Raw genomic sequence first — 18,510 nt, forward strand, 5'->3', positions numbered from 1 at the left:
CTGGTTCTTCCTTATTTTAATGTCAAACAGTACACACCCACGCTCACTCAGTAACACATATCAGTAGCTGGAATACATTGTAAATGCTGGCCACTGTAGCTGAGCATTAGAACTGCTCTTTAAAGGGGGAGTGGCCTGCGCTGTCCATAATTACATAAAAATAAGAAGATTCTGACACACAGACTCACATGTGCACTTAACACAGAGATGAGGTCAGGAACCTATTGAATTTTAGAAATGCCTCGTCAGAGTTATTTGTCCATTCATCTATTTGCTTTGTAAGGAAACAGGGACTTCTCAACACCCAAAAGAGGCTTTGTAGATTATATATAAAAGTTTTCTGAAGCCTCGATTCTCCAGGGGTTTTCATTGGGATTTGGAACACCCATACATAGATGCACACATTTGCTGGCCAACTCAGGAAGAAAAGCCTGTGTGGACAATCAGTCCCAGAAAATCATCTGGAGCCAGACTACAGACAGCACATTTGTATGCCAGGCTAGAGGCAAGAGAGATTTCTTTCCCTCTTTTTCTGCCAATTATTTTTAGCAAAATCTTAAAATATTGCTCACTAATGGACTGCCTCCCCCCGCCCGACCTATAACTACAGAGGCCACTAGAGAAAAGAATGCAGACAGTCACACAGAAGAACAGCGTGTATCTCTGCCAGGAAATGGGAACTGCATTGCGCTTCTACAAATAGCCCATTTCCCAATGCATATTGGTTTAAGAGGGAACAGAAAAAGGCCAACTGTTAGAAAATCAAGCCATGTAAGGGAAAAACTCCCGGGTACCTTTCCCCTCATAATGTATTAGAGGTACTATAGAAAACCCTGTCTTTTCACAGGTCCCACACAATACAACAAGCCTCCAGTCTATACTTTCGCCGACAGCGAGCCAGATAGGTAATGGCCTCACACCAATGTCCTTTCTTGATCTTCCTTCACTAAAGCTCCCCACAAAGCTGGAGGTAGAAAATTGCTCCTACCTGTTGTTTCTCTTTAGAGGATGAAAGAATAGATATTGTGATCTGCATTGTTTCGTAAAATAGCAGCATTTCATACTGTTTTGAAAAATAAGACTTATAATGTCAGATTTGATCTTTCCTGGTTTTACTGTAACACACACTTCAGGAAAGAGGGTGCCTTGAAATACTGTGATCCTTTATATAAAGAAGTGGCAGTGCTAACAGAACCAAGTTTGCCTCTTAGAATCATAGAATCTTAGAGTTGGAAGGGACTCCAAGGGTCATCTAATCCGAAACCCTGCAATGCAGGAATCTCAGCAAAAGTTGTCCTGTTGCTTGAGGTGTGGCTAGGTGGGCCTCAAGCACCTTCTCTTCCAGAAAGACAGCTAGCTTGCACTTGCTACAAGTGTACTGCTGCTTGTTCTCTGGCAGAATGGCAAACATGGCACAGGTGTTACAGGTCACTGCAGCAGCTCCCTCTCCCACCACGTCTCTGGTCCTGTGCATACCAAGAGACAGAACTCCGGGCCTCCCCTGCTAAACGCCCTGGCAAACACCCCTGTTTGCGAAGTCTGTTTGCGAGCTCCCAGGATCTGCACTGAGCTAAGTTTGACTACTGCTGGTTGCTAACTCCTCCCTCAGCTTGGCTTCCTTCTCAGCTGTAACTCCTCCTCCTCAGATCCTGTGTTTCCTCTCTCTTTTTGGTGGTTGCTACAGAACAGGGGTCAGCAACCTTTTTCAGCAGTGGGTCGGTCCACCGTGGGCCGGTGGTGGACTGGACTATCTTTTTGGGGGGGGGGATGAACGAATTCCTATGCCCCACAAATAACCCAGAGATGCATTTTAAATAAAAGGACACATTCTACTCATGTAAAAAGACGCAGATTCCCGGACCATCCGTGGGCTGGATTGAGAAGGTGATTGGGCCGCATCCAGCCCATGGGCCTTAGGTTGCCTACCCCTGCTATAGGAGGCTGTTTTCATGTATAGGACCCAAAGTGCACATAAATCCTCCCTCCCGCTATTTATGCAACATTTGAGTGGTGTGGGGATAGAATTCAGAAGCTAAATAGAATGCACATTCTAGTCATTCTTGTAGGCTTGTTTTTTGTTTTGTTTTTTACATTCCCATTAGACACTGGTTCAAGCATAAAACTGCAATTTAGGCCTCACAAGCAAAATTGCCAACCCAATACATTTTGAAAACTGAAGAGCAAACTACACTTTGGGCCATTTCAGCCACTCACCCATCCATCATGTATGCATGTGTGCCCCTCCACTAACTACTTCAGGTAGTGTGTGGCATTGGGGCACATATGGCCATACAAAGCTAAGTCCAGTGCATGTGATAGCTCCTCCTCAAAAAGAGGAGGAGGTGTCTGTAACTCAGTGGTAAAGAACATGCTTTATATGCAAAAGGCCCCAGGTGGGCCTGGGGAAATCCTGTCTGAAAGAGCCTGGAGAGTTCCTGCCACACATTGTAGACAACGATGAATGAGATGGACAAACTGTCTGACATAGTAGAAGGTTTGCATGTCTGCCCCTCTGCTCTGTACTTCAGGCACTGGATGGGTTTTATCCAGCCAAGTTTAAATGAATGGATCTAAGCTAGCAATGCCCATTAACTTCAATGGGTTTACTCTGCATTGGATACAACCCTACATTCCAATGATTATACAAATTGTGTTTACATGTAGGATGATTTCTACACATGCTCACACATCTCTCCCTGTCCTCTACCCTGGCAAGTGGCAAGCAAGAAGCATTTTCAAAGTGCAAAGCAGGGCTAAAGAGGGGTGTGGCCCAATGAGTGCCTCAAGGGCCAGATAGAGAGGCCTGGAGGGCCACATTTGATCCCCAGACTTGAGGGGTCCCCCATCCTTGACTTAGTTATTAGGCCACAGAATGTAGCGGCAGCTTTGGGAGAGCTATTCTGAGTGAAAATATGTAGGCTAAAAACTGCAAACGAATAGCTAGGTGACTATCAAGGGGGTGGGGAGATAGATTAGATAGGAAGAAGATAGTTTATGGGATGCTAGGCCCTGACCCTGAGGAATTCATCACTGCTTCGGTGAGGAAGGGAAAACATGAGTGAATCCAAGTGACCTGTCCTAGACATTAGAGCAGCAAGACACAGATTCATTGCACACCTCTCCACATCAAACAGAAACCTCAACAACACTGGGATTCTCAGCAGAGTTATGCTGAGTTCACTGCAATGAGATGCTAAATGCATCTAGAAGTGCCAAAGTGCAACTTTGTGCAAAAGTTCAGTGGTCTGCTTCCTTGCGTTCCCTCCATCTTCCCCCACATGGGGGGTGAGCTGGGAGGCTGCCACTTCATTCACATCATGGACTCTTCTTCATCCTCTTCAATCTCTTTATCTACCTGAAAAGCTATATTCTCGTAGCTGGTTATCCCTCCATATTTCCTCATATGGACCATCAAAGGTTTAGGTGACTGGCTGCCTGCCAGAGTAGCCACATACATGCCAGTTCTGTTCTCCTCCAGGGAAGGACCCCAGTCCAGGGTTGGCCTGCTAGCTTGCTGGATTCTCTGCAAGTAGAAGGACAAACAATTACAGGAGGTACCATGATGGACATCCAAAAGAACGTCCATCTTTGGGAGTCCAAAATTGCTTTGATACTGTCCAAAGCATTTCTTTGAAAGAGCATGGAAGAACATCTCCAAAGCTCCCAAGGCATTGCCAATGAAGTAAACACAAACAGTGATTAGTGTTTGCACAGCCAGTAAGGTTGATGAACACTGGTCTTTGTTCACTGTTAGTGTTAACTTTTTAACTCCAAAGAAGTTATCAGCACCTGTGGAGGCAGACAGTTCTGTTAATTTCACAGGGTGCCCTGACTGTTCAGCAATGCTCAGCAAATATGCAATATAGTCTGAGATTAGCTGCAATATCACGTTCTTTCTGCAAAGTAGAAGCGCAAGGCTCTGCTATTTTTCTACAGATCTTCATATTGGTTCTATGTTTGAAAATATTTCAAGTTTATGCAATGCACATAAACACCACTAGATGGCAACCTCTGTCCCAGCAATATAGAAACTTGACATTATTAAAAGCTATTTAAACGAAGTAATTCAAATGAAGATAGAAAGTGGGTGGGGGTGTTGGTATTTAGAGTATCTCTGGAAAGTCAATTTTTTGAAGATTGGATGGCAAGGAAAGTTCTTTTGCTTTCTCCACACATTCTTTTTAAATGGCTAAATAAAATGAAACTGACAACCAGTTGTTCTCTAGCAGAGGGGAATGATTGCAGCCTCATTCACTGTACCTAATGGTATGACCAACTCTGTTTAGACAAAGCATTAAACTGAGGCTAGTTAAAACAAAAGAGAAAGCTTCCAATCTTCTCCTTGTAGCCACAATGGTCATATAAAGTAGACCTAAAAGGTGCAAAAACGAAGATCCCATGAGAAAACAGACTCTCCAAGTGTTCCTGAAGGAGCGTCTCCACCCCCATTGTTCTACCTGGACACTGAGGTCTAGCGCTGAGGGCCTTCTGGCGGTTCCCTCACTGCGAAAAGCCAAGTTACAGGGAACCAGGCAGAGGGCCTTCTCGGTAATGGCGCCCACCCTGTGGAATGCCATCCCACCAGATGTCAAAGAGAACAACAACTACCAGACTTTTAGAAGACATCTGAAGGCAGCCCTGTTTAGGGAAGCTTTTGATGTCTGATGGATTACTGTATTTTAATATTTTCTTGGAAGCTGCCCAGAGTGGCTGAGGAAAACCAGCCAGACGGGTGGGGTATAAATAATAATTTATTATTATATTATTATTATCCCTATTTTCCAGGGACAGTCCTGGATTTACAGAAACTGTCCTGGTTTCTGATTTGATCCCAGAATGTCCCACTTTTCCTTATGACATCCCTGTTTTCATCAGCGAAATGTTGGAGGGTATGAGAAAACAAAGAAAATGACCCCAGAAGCTGCTTACCTGCCAGAGTGTTCCTTCCTCGTGGAGCACAGCAAAAACCATCCCCGTGGGGATCATCAGGCAGGAGATGATTCCCATCAGGATGCCCAGGATCTCAGCCCAGAATGGAAAACGATAGGATCCATTATACTCTGATGGTTCATACTTGATGATGCTGTACACCAGCAGAGCCTGAAACAAAGAGTGTCATCATAGAATTGCACGAGGCATTTCCCCTTCCATTTTGAGTCAGCTGTAGGGAGTGCTGTCCTACAGATGAACTTTTAATCTCAGGAGGTGTAGGACAAGACCCTGCTAACAGACCAGGGGAGAATGAGATGAGCTGGGAGAAATGATTCAAAACTACCACCTGGCAGAGACTGAAGGTTTATCCATACCTCTGCCAAAATCTGCAGCGCTGAATCAGAACAAATGGCAATCGGGTTTTCTGCTGATTGCTATTTGTTCCACATAGCACTAGCACTATTTGTTCCACATAGCAGCGGGGCAAATACAAAAGTGCTCAGACCCATGGCTAGAACGTGCAGGACAAGCGGAAAACCATTTGGACGTGTTCTTTCTAGGCACAGGGCAAGCAGAAATGTGGTCAAGCCTTTAATCAGTCTGTAGTTTCCATTTGAGAAGCTTCCCACTCTCTTGTGACATTTTAGATGGTTTTGATGAGGGTATTGTCCAGCTGTGGATATTGGAGCATATTTACCATCATTGTCACTGGAGATAGGAACAACCAACAGGCTTTGAAGTATATCCCTGGCTTGAAACCCAGCATCATATGAATGTCACGACAGAATCTCTTCATGCCTGCGGAGAACAAAATGATGTGTAAGAAATGGGATATTAAATCAGCTGTTTTCCACTAAATCATTAACGGCACAACCCTATGCAAGTTCACTCAGAAGTAAGCCCCACTATGGTTAATGTGGCTTGTCCCCAAGTAATAATGCAAAGGATGGCAGTCTAAGGCTATCTGGGAGTAAACTCCATCGAACACAGTTCAACTGACTTCCAGAGAAGCAATTTTTAATGGTACATAAAGATGTGTGACTTACCCACAAAACAAACAATAGTACAAATGTATTCTGCAGAATACATTGTTTTTAAAATGTTAAAACTTATTTATATGTACTGTATTTTTTGCATTTATTATATATTAGTGGTTTTGAGACTTTTAGTTGTAGTAACAACCACCACCACCCTTGTTGCAGTATGAAAGCCAGGGGTGGTACAATTCTAAGTTATCATTTTAACCGCTGCCACATGCCACATTCATCTTGAGATGTTGCATATCTTATTGGCAGTCTTTCCCCACAAAAGCCAGCGTATATCTCTTTGCATTTATCAATGTCGCTTTAAAAATCTCAACACATACTCAGCAATTCAGAATTGAATTTCTACACTATCAAAGTATCTCGTCTTACCATAGACACGTGTCACCACCAGGCAGGTGGTAATGACCACTACCATGAGTCCAAACCCAGCACTATAGTCATCCAGCAGCACCAGCCAATACATCCCGCCCTAGGGAGAAGCAGCAGTGAATGGTCAAAGCCTCTATCAAGACATGGGATTGTCAACTCAGTGAGTTTACTTGTGTCAATACATCCTGTTCTACAGGCCAGCACCAGCATTTTAATAACCTGAATATTTAGGAAGTATGAACGGGGTGGGGGTGGGGTGTCACGTACCAAAGAAGTCACTCGAGGAATTTCATGGGCTCATTCTATCAGGGCACAGAAAACACTATGATTTGCTTTCTGAATCACAGCTCAAATTACAGGTGGAATTCTACTGAGTCCCATCAGCACAAGGATTTCTGATTGCACAACAGGACATTCCCCTCTTGTTTTCCTGTGTGTCCCTATGCCCTCCCCAAATCTGCTCCAGAGGGTTTGGATAACCCCTAGAACATTTAAGCAGAGGCTTGACAACCATATGTCAGGAGTGCTCTGATGGTGTTTCCTGCTTGGCAGGGGGTTGGACTTGATGGCCCTTGTGGTCTCTTCCAACTCTATGATTCTATGATTCTATGATTTAGGGAGGGCACAGAGAGAGGAAAGAGGGAGAACACATCAATTGCCCCTGTAAATCCTCAACTTTTAAATGATCAACAGAGAGGTCTGGCGTCTGCAGTCTTGGACTGTCCATTTTGCTTACCTCTGTTGTGAGGATGAGCCCCATCAGGAACATCACAATACAAACGACGCCTGAGAAAAAAGCCTTCTTTGGCCGCAGGTAATATGGGAACTCATCTGTCACCGCAGTAACAATGGTCTCTAGAAAGGCAAACTGCACACAGATAATAACAGATGCTCTCTTGTACTCTAAGCCATAAGCACCATTCGCTTGAGGGCATATAGTTCAAGTCCTTCCTCACAGCAGAGTACACTCTTACCTGACTGTCCAGGCCAAGAGTCAACAGCATGAAGAAAAAAAGGAAAGACCAGAAAGGAGAAAGAGGAAGCATTGTCATGGCTTGTGGGTACACCACGAATGCCAAGCCTGGACCTAGAAGACAGGCAAAGGAGGAGAAGAATCACAAGTGGGATTATACAGCTACAGGCAAGAAGATATTACTGAGAGAGAGTCGAGTTTCATAGCTGTAGACATAAGGGCAACTTACAGTAAGAGATGTCAGGAAAGATGTCACAGAAACAGTCTAGAGTTGGCATAGAGCAGTGTTTCCCATCTGGAAATGGTTTCCAGTCCCTTGCTTTCTGGACCGTATTTTTTGAAAGCCAAGGCTCAGGAAATAAGTTGTTGATACCCTAAGTCACAACTTAGGATGCTTCAAGACATGGATGATCTAGCAGAAGCCAATTGTTGCTGTTCTGATTTAAGCTGGAAGTGGAACACTAACTCCGCTTTCAGATTTCTAACACCTGCTAGCAAAGTGAGCAGCCCCAGATATTGGAGGGTGTGTGTAATTTTACTGGGACCATTGTGTGGAAGGAGTTAAATAGTCCCTTTCTCTCACCATGATCACAATTGCAGTTACACCCTACCCCACCTTGCGTGCTGTAATTTAGAGTGGGAAGGAAGAAAAAAATGACATAAAAACAATGTTATTTAGAAAGGGAAGGGTTAAAGCAACAGAGCTGATTCCTAGATGAGCAATATAGACCATAAAGGGGAAACTACCTAGAGCATAATTAGAAAATGGTCAGAATACTCTCAATTTCCCAGAATAGCTGTATACCCGGAGGGAAATTATGCAGTAATCTCTCTCTCTCTCTCTCTCTCTCTCTCTCTCTCTCTCTGTGTTTATAAAAAAGAATAAAAAAGAATATTCTTAGCTCTCCTCAAAATAAGGAAGCCAAAAATTTAAAATGTAAAAGGAGGATGTTCTGTTCACGATGTCCTGCAGCCTCAGAAATCATTTGCAAGCCAATTTCATTATGTTGCATGCAGACATGTAATGCTTGGAAGACCTGGTGGATAATACACACACTTGCACAGAAGATGGAGGGAAGGAATGTTCAGGCCTTACCTGCTTTGGCAACTTCCTGAACGGGGACGTCAAGTTCTTGGGACATGTAGCCCAAAACAGAGAAGATGGCAAAGCCAGCCAAGATACTGGTGATAGCATTGCCCACAGTAACTATAAACGTATCCCTACAGAATAAAAAATACAAGAACTGGATCAGCAGTCTCTAGCATCATGAACTGGCCATTTGAGACCCCACAGCAGTGGTGGGGAGCCATTTTCAGCTTAAGGGTCACATTCTGGCAGTCACATGCTAGCAGTAGGCAGGACTAGAGGTAAAAGTGGGCAGTGTGAATACCACCTGTGAACAGTAGGCTACTTTCTGCATGCACATGTATACACACACACACACACACCACCACCACCACCACCACCACCACCAAGCAAGAAGAATGATTAGAGTTCAAGGACACATTCCAGGCAGGCAAAAAGACGTAAGGAGATTGCAGAGCACAGCTGGGAAGAGGTGCGGCTCAGGACAGTGTGTAGTCTGTGAAGAGTCCCTGGGGCCAGACAGAGAGGATTGAAGGGCCACATTTGGACCCTGAGCCAGAGGGTTCCATCCCTGATGTACTGAGTTGGAAGGCAAGAGGAAGGAAAGGATGACACCACAACCAAATTAGGCTGCCATACTTGCCATCTATTGGGATCTAAGTTGGGGGTTCATATCTTAGAAAATGCTACTCTGCTGTGCTTTGGGTTTACATGGAAATATCGAGAGATATGTCACCTATAGAAATATGAAGGAGCATATGTTTTGCTGAGGGTAAAGAGCAGAAACAGAGTTCTCATGGGATCTTTATGCTGATTTTATTTGAATTCCATGATGAGCTGGAATTCTGTGTGGTTGTGCCACAATAAACCTTCCTTCTGCACAAACATTTCAGCAGAACCAGAACAAGTCCCTCTCTCCTCCCTGCCCCATGCTGTTGTTGGGGATCTCCCAACATCCCCCAAGCCAATTTTGGGGGGTGTAGGGGAAGGAAAGGGTGGGAGGCCCCATTGTGCAAGTGGAAATCTTTGCACAGAGCTTTCTCTGATGGGGCAGGGCTTGTTGGGTGAATCTCATCCTTTGCCTTCATTGTCACAAAGCATCCATTAGAGGGATGGTGGGGAGCCAGGGAAAAGGTTGACTGATTTAGTCTATGTTCGTTTCCATTGTACGTTCCCACTTGTTTTCTGGTAGTTACGTTTTGTCTCCTTCCTCTTGCCACATCCATCATTCACCTGCTACTCTATACAGCCTCCATTCAGGGATAATGGAGTGTTGCTAACATCCATGATGGCATGGATGAGCAACCACCTCTGTATGTTCCATCTCCATGCCATGTTACACTGAAAACATGTACCTGTAAATGTTCTGGTGGAAGGTGTTGTATGATGCAAAGGTGAGAAGTCCCCCAAATCCTACCCCAAGAGAGTAGAAGATCTGTAAAGCTGCTTCAATCCACACCTGAAACAGTGTTTGAAAACAAGAGGTAAAGGAGAAGTCTGCTTTGAGTGACAAAACAGTCCATTCATCTGCACAGTGAAGCTTTTTCTAAGGATGCTTCGAAAGCATAGGTACTGCTGCAGTGGGAAGGTAAACAGCATTTCCGTGCTCTCAGGCTTCCGTCACAGTGTCCCGTTGCGCCAGAAGCAGTTTAGTCATGCTGGCCACATGACCCGGAAAGCTGTCTGTGGACAAACACCGGCTCCCTCAGCCTGAAAGTGGAGATGAGCGCCGCACCCCATAGTTGAATTCAACTAGACTTAACTGTCCAGGGGTCCTTTACCTTTACCTAACCTCTCATGACAACAAAACATTAAGGAAGAACTTTGCCAAAGCACATCTGCCAATGTATACAATTTTAATAAATTATAATAATCTGCCAGTGTCTGCACTTATTCATTAATGAAGTTAAATGATCCTAAAGTGTTTCTGTACATCTCCTCATGAAGGATGCATGCTAATTTCTACTTTGCACTTTATAGCAGAAGTGAAGGCAGTAAACACATGTTATACTTTTGCTTTTTCCTCTAATGCACAGGAGAACTCTGTGTTTCGATTGGACCCACCTAAGTGCATTTCTATAGAGTGTGTGCAATACACGTAGTAGATCTCAGACAAGTCAATGCATGGGAAGGGGCCCTGGCTCAGTGGTCCAGCACATGCTGTGTACACAGAAGAGCCTGCATTCAGTCTTTGGCATCTCCACTTACAGGTTTAGGAGCAGGATCTGGAGAGCAGCTGCTAGTCAAAATAGGGAACAATGGGCTAAAATGAGAAATGACGCTCAGTATATATACCGTATATAAGCCACTTTATATTTTCTTATAAATGTTTCATATGAGGGAAGTGAGTGATGCTAATGGAAACAAGGGGGCTGGAAATGGGTAAGTTGTCTTTGATTTTATAGGGGGAGGTGCTAAAATACACAACTGCTGTTTATGGTAGCAGCAACACATTTAATATAGTATGCTGCTCTGGTCTCATGATGTATATTTTGCATGGACAGATCTAAAATGCTATTCTTACATAGCATTGGAATGTCACTTGCTTTTCAATTTTATTTTTGCAAGGGCTGTCCTACTTACAAGTGGGGTCCAATTAAAACCTGATTGGCCTATCCCCCTCATAAACATTCTCCTAAAAGGAAAGCCTTTTCCTTCCTTGTGCATCCCGCCAAGCTTGAGGAGCCCCCTGCTGCACACATCTGCTCTGAACATGGCGAGCACTTGTGTGTGGCAGCTGAAAGGGCAGGTCTATGTAATTAAGCTCCACTCTACAGTGAAATCACATGGCATAAACCTCACCTTGGGAGACAATAGCAGGTCAAACTGTGGCGTGAGATAGAACTTGATTCCTAACCAGGCTCCTTCCAGGGTCACACCTCGAATCAGGAGCATGATCAGGATGAGGTAAGGAAAGGTAGCTGTGAAATATACAACCTGCAAGAAGATAAAGGTATTTGATTGAAGCTGCAATGGTTCATTTCAGTATGCATAAGAAAATGTGGAGATGGTGGCTGTCTACAGGACAGCTCTGTAGAAGTCTTGCAGTGTTCCACAGATTATGCAGAGTGGTTGTCATGTACCCATAATGTCCAACCATTGTGGTGTATTGGTTGGAGTGTTGGACTAGGACCTGAGAGACTAGGGTTCATATTGCCACTCAGCCATAGAGCTCACTGGGTGACCTTGGGCCAGTCACCAAATCTCAGCCTAACGTATCTAATAAGAGTTATGTGAGGATAATATAGAGAAAGAAAAAGTGGTGTATGGCTCCTTGAGTTCCTTGGATGAATGGAGGAATATAAATGTAATAAATGAATAAATCCTCTGCATGTTGCAAGAAATTTAGAGTTAGAGCATCCCCAAGAGATGATTGTCCAGCCCACCACCCCTCTTGCAAATTGACTTGAGTTTGCTCTTACCATCAAGACATTCCTCCTAGTGCAGCTGGGTGGGGGTACACATGGTTATTGTCAGATAATGATACCAATTGTGCGAGGGAGGAGACTGGAGCTGTACTTGTTGGCCCCACCAGCTCTGTTAGGTCTCCTGTAGCCTGTCCTGTCTCCCTCCATACATCAGAGGGCTGAGCATCTGCAGCTGGGAGGCTGCTTTACTTGCAGAGCTCCCCATACAATTTAGAACCTTGACAGCAAATTCTAAAATGTGTGGGGAATGTCCACATGTAAAGCCAAACACCCCCCCATTCATACACATTAAGCCCCAGTGTATAGAGGGTTACTGGCTGGGCCACTGCGAATGCAATGGAGGGGAAGAGGCTAACCACTGAGTTTAGCTAATAATTCCAGAATAAGCATTGCTTCAAACACACTAGTGCCTGCTGCCAATTCATACTTTACCTTGCCAGAGGATTTGACTCCCTTTAGGATACATAGGTACACAATGACCCAGGCGAGGAGAAGACACAGGCATAGATTCCAGCGGATCCTCCCAGGATCGCCAATCCCCGAGCTCTCCTGGATGTGCAGGACATAACGACTAGGACAAAAGGGAGGCGGTTAATGGACAGGAGCATCATGTCTCTCTTAGTACAAGGGAGGGCAAATCTGCCATAGAAAACCACCTAATTTAGGAACATAAACTGGATTGGGCCAAGGGCCCCAAAAGGGCTGGGGATCCCTGATTTAGAGTGTGCAGTTGTCAATCAAGTCCAATATGGTCGTCAATGGTCACCTAAACATTCCCTGGCCTATTGTACTTGCCTCCAGTATTCCTCACTTGGGCTGACAGTGTTAGAGATGTTGAAGGGGACAGTGCCATTCCCCGTGCGCATGATGTGGTGGTCCAGGCACAGGTCTGTGTTCCACCAGTTGCCGCAGTACTGCCAGGGCAAGTTTTTTGTCAGCGAGGCAAAGAGGTAGAAGAGAACGTAGGCGATGATCATGTTATAGTAAATGGCCACCAAGCAGACAATCAGGATTGTGGCCATGCCAACACCTGAAAAGGGAACAAAAATGGAAGGCAGATTAACATAACGGCAACAAGACTCAAACAGCTCCTTGGGTGCTGCTTATATGCTGCACTGTTCATAGTGAACATTTCCATGCCAGAAAATCTGAGTCAGCCATAACCACATAGGCTGGCACTTGACCACTGGAGAAGAAAGCTTCATTTGCTTTGGTTACATGATTATGTACAGAGGATGGAAGAACCAGCCTATTGCTGGTCCGTGTCAGTTTTGCATGTCTACATTCATAAATCCATTTTGCCCTATTTCTGAATTAATCTACATTTAAAAAAGAAATCCAAACTAAAATTTACATTTAGACACATTTTCTCACAAATTACATAAGTACATGAAAATAGCTCTGCAATCTAGGCCACATCCTATTTTCACAGTGACCAACCAGATGCCTTTGAGAATCTTGCAAGCAGGAGTCGAGCACAACAGAGCTCTCCCCTCCTGCAGTTTCCTGCAATTAGTATTCAGAGGCATACTGCCTCCTACGGGGAGGCAGTACATAGCCACTGTGGCTAATAGCAATGTCCTTCTTGAATGTGTCTAATCCTCTTTGCATTGCTCTACCTCTATGCATTGCTAAGGATGCTTCCAGATTTTGAGGAGGGGAGTTAATATGCAAGCAGGTTATTAAGATATTACCTCTTCTTCCTGGAAAGGGTAAATCTGGATTAAATGCCGTGCCAGGGGAGGGGGGAGGAATACAGGCTAGATACTGCAAAAAACGTGTATACGTGAGACACACCAACACCACACTACAGTGGTACCTCGGGTTAAGAACTTAATTCGTTCTGGAGGTCTGTTCTTAACCTGAAACTGTTCTTAACCTGAGGTACCACTTTAGCTAATGGGGCCTCCTGCTGCCACTGCCCCAGCGGAGCACGATTTCTGTTCTCATCCTGAAGCAAAGTTTTTAACCCAAGGTAATATTTCTGGGTTAGCGGAGTCTGTAACCTGAAGCGTCTGTAACCTGAGTTACCATTGTAAACACCAGTCTGGAAGCACCCTAAATATATTTTGTCTCAAACTACACATTTCTATATGCGCTTTTGCAGAATTTGAAAAACTATGAAATCCCAAGGGATAGCTGCATTCCAATCTGCACATTCATCTGGGAGGTGTGGATTGTGTCTGCCTGTACTGGAATTTGCAAGGGACTGATTCCTCAAGCATCCCTATCCATTCATAACTATCCACACCAGTAATTTTCATCCTGGCTGTCACATTTGTCACCATCTCTAGTGTACCCTGTTGCATTTAAAAGCACACAAGCCATGTGAAAACACTGGCCTCATTGGGGTTGTTTCTTATGCAACTCGGAGCTTGAGACTGGACCATTAAAACTCTGAAACGAGAGAGAGAGAGAGAGAGAGAGAGAGAGAGAGAGAGAGAGAGAGAGAGAGAGAAAGGCTGCCTTCTCTGTGCCTCTCACCATTCAGCTTTACTGATCCCTTTGTGTACCATCCATTCACACCCATAGACTCCTATGTTCTACGTTTGCTCCATGATGAGCGGAGACAGTGGCAACAGCTGCTACTATGCCTTTTTGCTACTGACACAACGGACCCTGGTTTTATAGTTCTCAGCAGAAGAGAGGGAGACAGAAACATCAAGGAAGCTGAGAACTGCCTTGCATGCACACATACCTTTAAACAGAGGGCTTATCTTCCAAACAGCAAGAGGCCCCAAGCTGGAGAACTGGCCCAGCGACAGCTCCATGAAGAAGATGGGAATCCCACAGATCGCCAGCATGATGAAATAAGGAACAAGGAATGCCCCTGTAGGATAGAAAATTGTGACACAAGGCACAGGGGGCATGACTGGATGTTGGGCAAGGAGCACAATTAAATGTGAGCACCTTGTTATATAACTTCCCTATGTAGCATAGATTCATTGTGGTAAAGGGATCTTGGAGGTCATCTAATGCAACACCAGCTCAATGTAGGATCTACAGTGCAGGCTGCAACTTTAATCTAGATTGAACATTTCTATGGAAAACCCAATAGGTTAAAACAAAAACTGGAAACAGTAAATGTGGATTAAGTGAGAATGAGAGTGGGGAGAACGGGATGGTATTTTGGTGTTATTGTGTGGATACTGCAAAAAAAAACCTTGCATGCCTGAGCAACGCCAAGTCTACAATAGCTCCCTTGATTTCCAGTTACTTTAAATGTATGTGCAAATGCCCATGTTGCCATCTGAGAACTCTGTGACTCCAGTATTGGAGGTACACCCTATCATAATAACTTGCTTGTGATGGAACCATAGTTCAGTGATAGAGCACATGCTTTGCTTGCAGAAGGTCAAGAATCATTCCTTAGCATCTGTGGTTACAAAGATGAGGAAATAGGTACAGTAATAGGAAACTGAGATGATCTGGGGGACTTAGAGGAAGGACTTTAAGGTGAAAGCTGAATCTAAATGACTTGACAAGATCACTGGAATGACTGTGGTTCAGCCAAGAACTCAATTAAATCCCCATAGTATCCTAATCAGTGGATTAAAATGGGGAAAAAAACCTAAAACGTCAAAGACTATCTACATGGCACATATTTTCAAATTTGCATTTTTGGCAGCTGTCTGAGATTCACAAGATTTTCTGTCAATTCAAAGGGTTCAGTTTCTACTCTACTGAAAGCCAGCCAATTTTGTCAAAGAAAAACAATTCCACCCACCATTCTTAGAAAAGCAATCTGAAGACACTATTCATCAAACACTAACCAGAAGATTCAGCTAAGCAAAATCAAATTATTCCTCTGAATTCTGTCAGCTTTCTGGGACCGACACCCCTATGGCATAAGCAAAACACTGATAAAGATTTACAGTGAATGGTTAGAATCTTCTTGTTGTTGTTGCTTTTCTCCTCAGGGGAGAAGATGGTATCTCCAGGAGTGTGCTGCCCTTTCACATCCTGAATTCATGCAAGCTGCACTATGCTCTGACTCAGAAGGATGTATGCCTCCTACTGATTCATCCGCGTTGCTTTCGGAAACACACAGGACATTTGACAGAGGTGCCTGGCATCATGCTGAAGCCTGCTTAAGAGTAAACAGTTCATATGGCATGGCAGCCAGCCCCTTGATAAATGTGTCCTTAGTTGTATATCCCAGGACACCATAGGGGTATAGGAAATGGGTCACAGAGGACTAGCACCCATGAATAGGATACACAATCTTGGGACTTGTGCCTTTTCATCCAGCACTGAGCTGGAGTGAACTACAGGAATTTGAGTTTTGTATGTTTAGGTGTCGACTTTCTGGCAGTTTTTGTTGTGATCACCCCGTCCCCATTTTGGTTTTGTAAAAATTAAAGGGACCATAGCCTAGGCAGATATTCTTTAGATACCACTTCAATATCACTTGTGTCCCTGGTGTCTGTCTTTTTTTGGAAAAAAAATAAAACACTCCACCCCCCCTGCCCTGCATTTCAGAGATGCAGGTGTGCCTGTCATTTGGGGTGGGCAGTGTAGGCTCCCACCTACCAGATCAATGTCTTGCAAGCTGCAGAGAGACAGTAACTCAGCAGTGTCCCCAGGGTGCTTGTGCACCAGCCAAGAGCAAATGCACATCCAACCCAGGGGATTAGCACAGTCGTTTGTGACTCCAAGCTGAAGCTGATGCTGGAAATCAGGTATCTGCTTGGTGTGTTTCCTGAAGTTGGTTGTGGCTACAGGCAAAGCAGCAGCATTGGGGAGTCCTTCTGGGCCATGCCTGCATTGCAGCTGCTACTGTGGGAGTTGCATGCACACACACCTCCTACCTGACGCCAGTTTTCTATTGTCAGTTTTCAATATAGAGATGCAACCCTCCAGCACAGGATGTGGCAGGAGCCCACAAAAGCCCTAGTAAGAAAAGCCCAGGGCTTACCTCCTCCATTTGTGTAAGCGCGGTATGGAAACCTCCAGACGTTCCCCAGTCCAACACAGTATCCAATACAGGACAAAAGGAAATCCAGCTTGCCTGTCCAATTCCCTCTGTCTTCAGGGTACTCAATCTCCAGGTCACCATCTCCTTGATCGCTTGGAGTCATTAGCAAGTCTGGAATCACTGGCTGACAAGGGGAAGAAGTGAGGAATTAAAGACAAGGTTGTTGGAAGAAGACAGAAAGAAATGCAAGGGAAACTTCAGAGAGCAAGGGGAAATTATTATTTTTTTAAAGAAAAGGGTTGATAGAAGCTAGATGGTGGTATATGTCTGTAATATACACACACAGGGGTGGGCAACCTTTGGGCCTCCATGTTATTGGACTACAGCAAACTTAGGGGAGCACGACTGGTTCAGTCGCACGGGGCATGGTGCCTTAGGTGTGCCCTCTGGGGAGCCTAAGAGGTGGAGGGGCTCCGAATTTTGGCGTCACACAGGGTACCCCTGAAATTTGAAACACCAAGAGATCTGCCACTGAGTGACCGTAGCTTTCATCATGGCTGCCCATACTGCTTGGGGCTGATGGGAGCTGCAAGGAAAGGCTTGCATCTGTCATGAGCTGAGTGAAGTCCATCTTCTCAGCCTCAGAAGTCCACAGCAGGAGCTGTTGCTTTATACAGAGCCAGCCCATTTGTGACCTCCGGTTATTGTTGGGACTGCAATTCCCATCTTTCCTAATCACTGGCCATGGCAGCTAGAGTTGATGGAGGTAGACTCCAACATCATCTGGAGAGCACCACATGGTCTACTCTACACTGACTACGCTCTCTGGAGGTTTGGTTCTAACAGACATTTTCCCCAGCCGTATTTGGAGATGCTAGCAATTGAATCTGAGATCCTTATCATGCAAAGCTTGTGCTCTGGCATAGAGCTACAGTACACCACTTCTCCATGTCCAGTCCTGCTCTCCCAGCTTGCATGATGTTTGTCAGGGATTAACTTAGCCCCTATTGCACCTGAATCACACCCCTGGGCCAGCGATAGCTAACATAGTGCCCTCAGACGTTGTTGGACTCCAACTTCCATCATCCCTGACCTCTAGTTTACAGAGGCTGATGGGAATTGGAGTCTCATAACTCCTGGAGTGTACAACATCAATGAGTACATTGGCTACCTCAGCTCTGGCCCAACAAACCCTCTTTGGTTTGCCAAGTTAAAAAGCAGCAGCCCATCATCTCTCTGGCTTCCATTGCCTCATTTAAGAACTGTCTGCCTAGCTAAGACACTGGCTGAACTAGTCTGACTTAAAAATGATCCTCCCTTGACATGGCTTCCAAATATATTTTCCCAACGCAAGAAGCTGCCTGCACCTGGTTCTTAATTTAATAAAAAGAGAGGCGACGGGGCTCAACCCTATATGGAAACCACACACTCTGACTTGAAAGCTCTCCCTTAAAATCCTTGACATGAGGGGACAGGCTCTGGCTACTCAGCAGCGATTGAAAGGTTCGTTTGCCAAAACTCAGGAGAACTATTTGATCTTTATTATTAATTCATATGTTCCTTGAAAACAGCCAGAGCACCGGTGAGCACTGGCCCAAATTAAACGCTGGTTCTCCTTTTTCTCTCCCAATAGCTGCCCTTTCCTCTCCCACAATAGGCTACAGTTGTAGCAATGCTCCTCTTGTTCAGTTTCCATGGAGACAAGTGAAGAAAGTGTTAGTTGTTGAGGAAATAATGAAGCACAGATTTACCTGCCA

The 18,510-nt window shown here is 44.7% G+C and overlaps 1 protein-coding gene across 1 annotated transcript; it reads right to left on the bottom strand.

The window, feature by feature from the left end:
• LOC310753381 (sodium-dependent proline transporter) lies at positions 1-17,109 on the bottom strand. The gene is made up of 13 exons (XM_083594643.1): positions 16,754-17,109; positions 14,534-14,665; positions 12,631-12,865; positions 12,268-12,406; positions 11,210-11,344; positions 9,763-9,866; positions 8,417-8,541; positions 7,322-7,434; positions 7,084-7,215; positions 6,348-6,447; positions 5,630-5,730; positions 4,930-5,100; positions 1-3,523 (listed from the first exon to the last, which is right to left on the bottom strand). The coding sequence occupies exons 1-13, from the start codon at positions 16,914-16,916 to the stop codon at positions 3,311-3,313; spliced, it is 1,863 nt and encodes a 620-aa protein (XP_083450769.1). The 5' UTR covers positions 16,917-17,109; the 3' UTR covers positions 1-3,310.
• Positions 17,110-18,510: the final 1,401 nt, after the last annotated feature.

This window comes from Podarcis filfolensis (assembly GCF_964270895.1).
Source record: "Podarcis filfolensis genome assembly, chromosome: 2".
Classification (NCBI taxonomy): Eukaryota; Metazoa; Chordata; class Lepidosauria; order Squamata; family Lacertidae; genus Podarcis; species Podarcis filfolensis.

Excerpts from the sequence above, each read along its gene's own strand:
- LOC310753381 (XM_083594643.1), bottom strand. The coding sequence starts at position 16,916 with ATGACTCCAAGCGATCAAGGAGATGGTGACCTGGAGATTGAGTACCCT. Across the intron at positions 12,866-14,533 it reads GATAAGCCCTCTGTTTAAAG|GTGTTGGCATGGCCACAATC; the intron begins GTATGTGTGCAT and ends TTCCCTTTTCAG. Across the intron at positions 5,101-5,629 it reads TATCTCCAGTGACAATGATG|GCTCTGCTGGTGTACAGCAT; the intron begins GTAAATATGCTC and ends TCTTTGTTTCAG.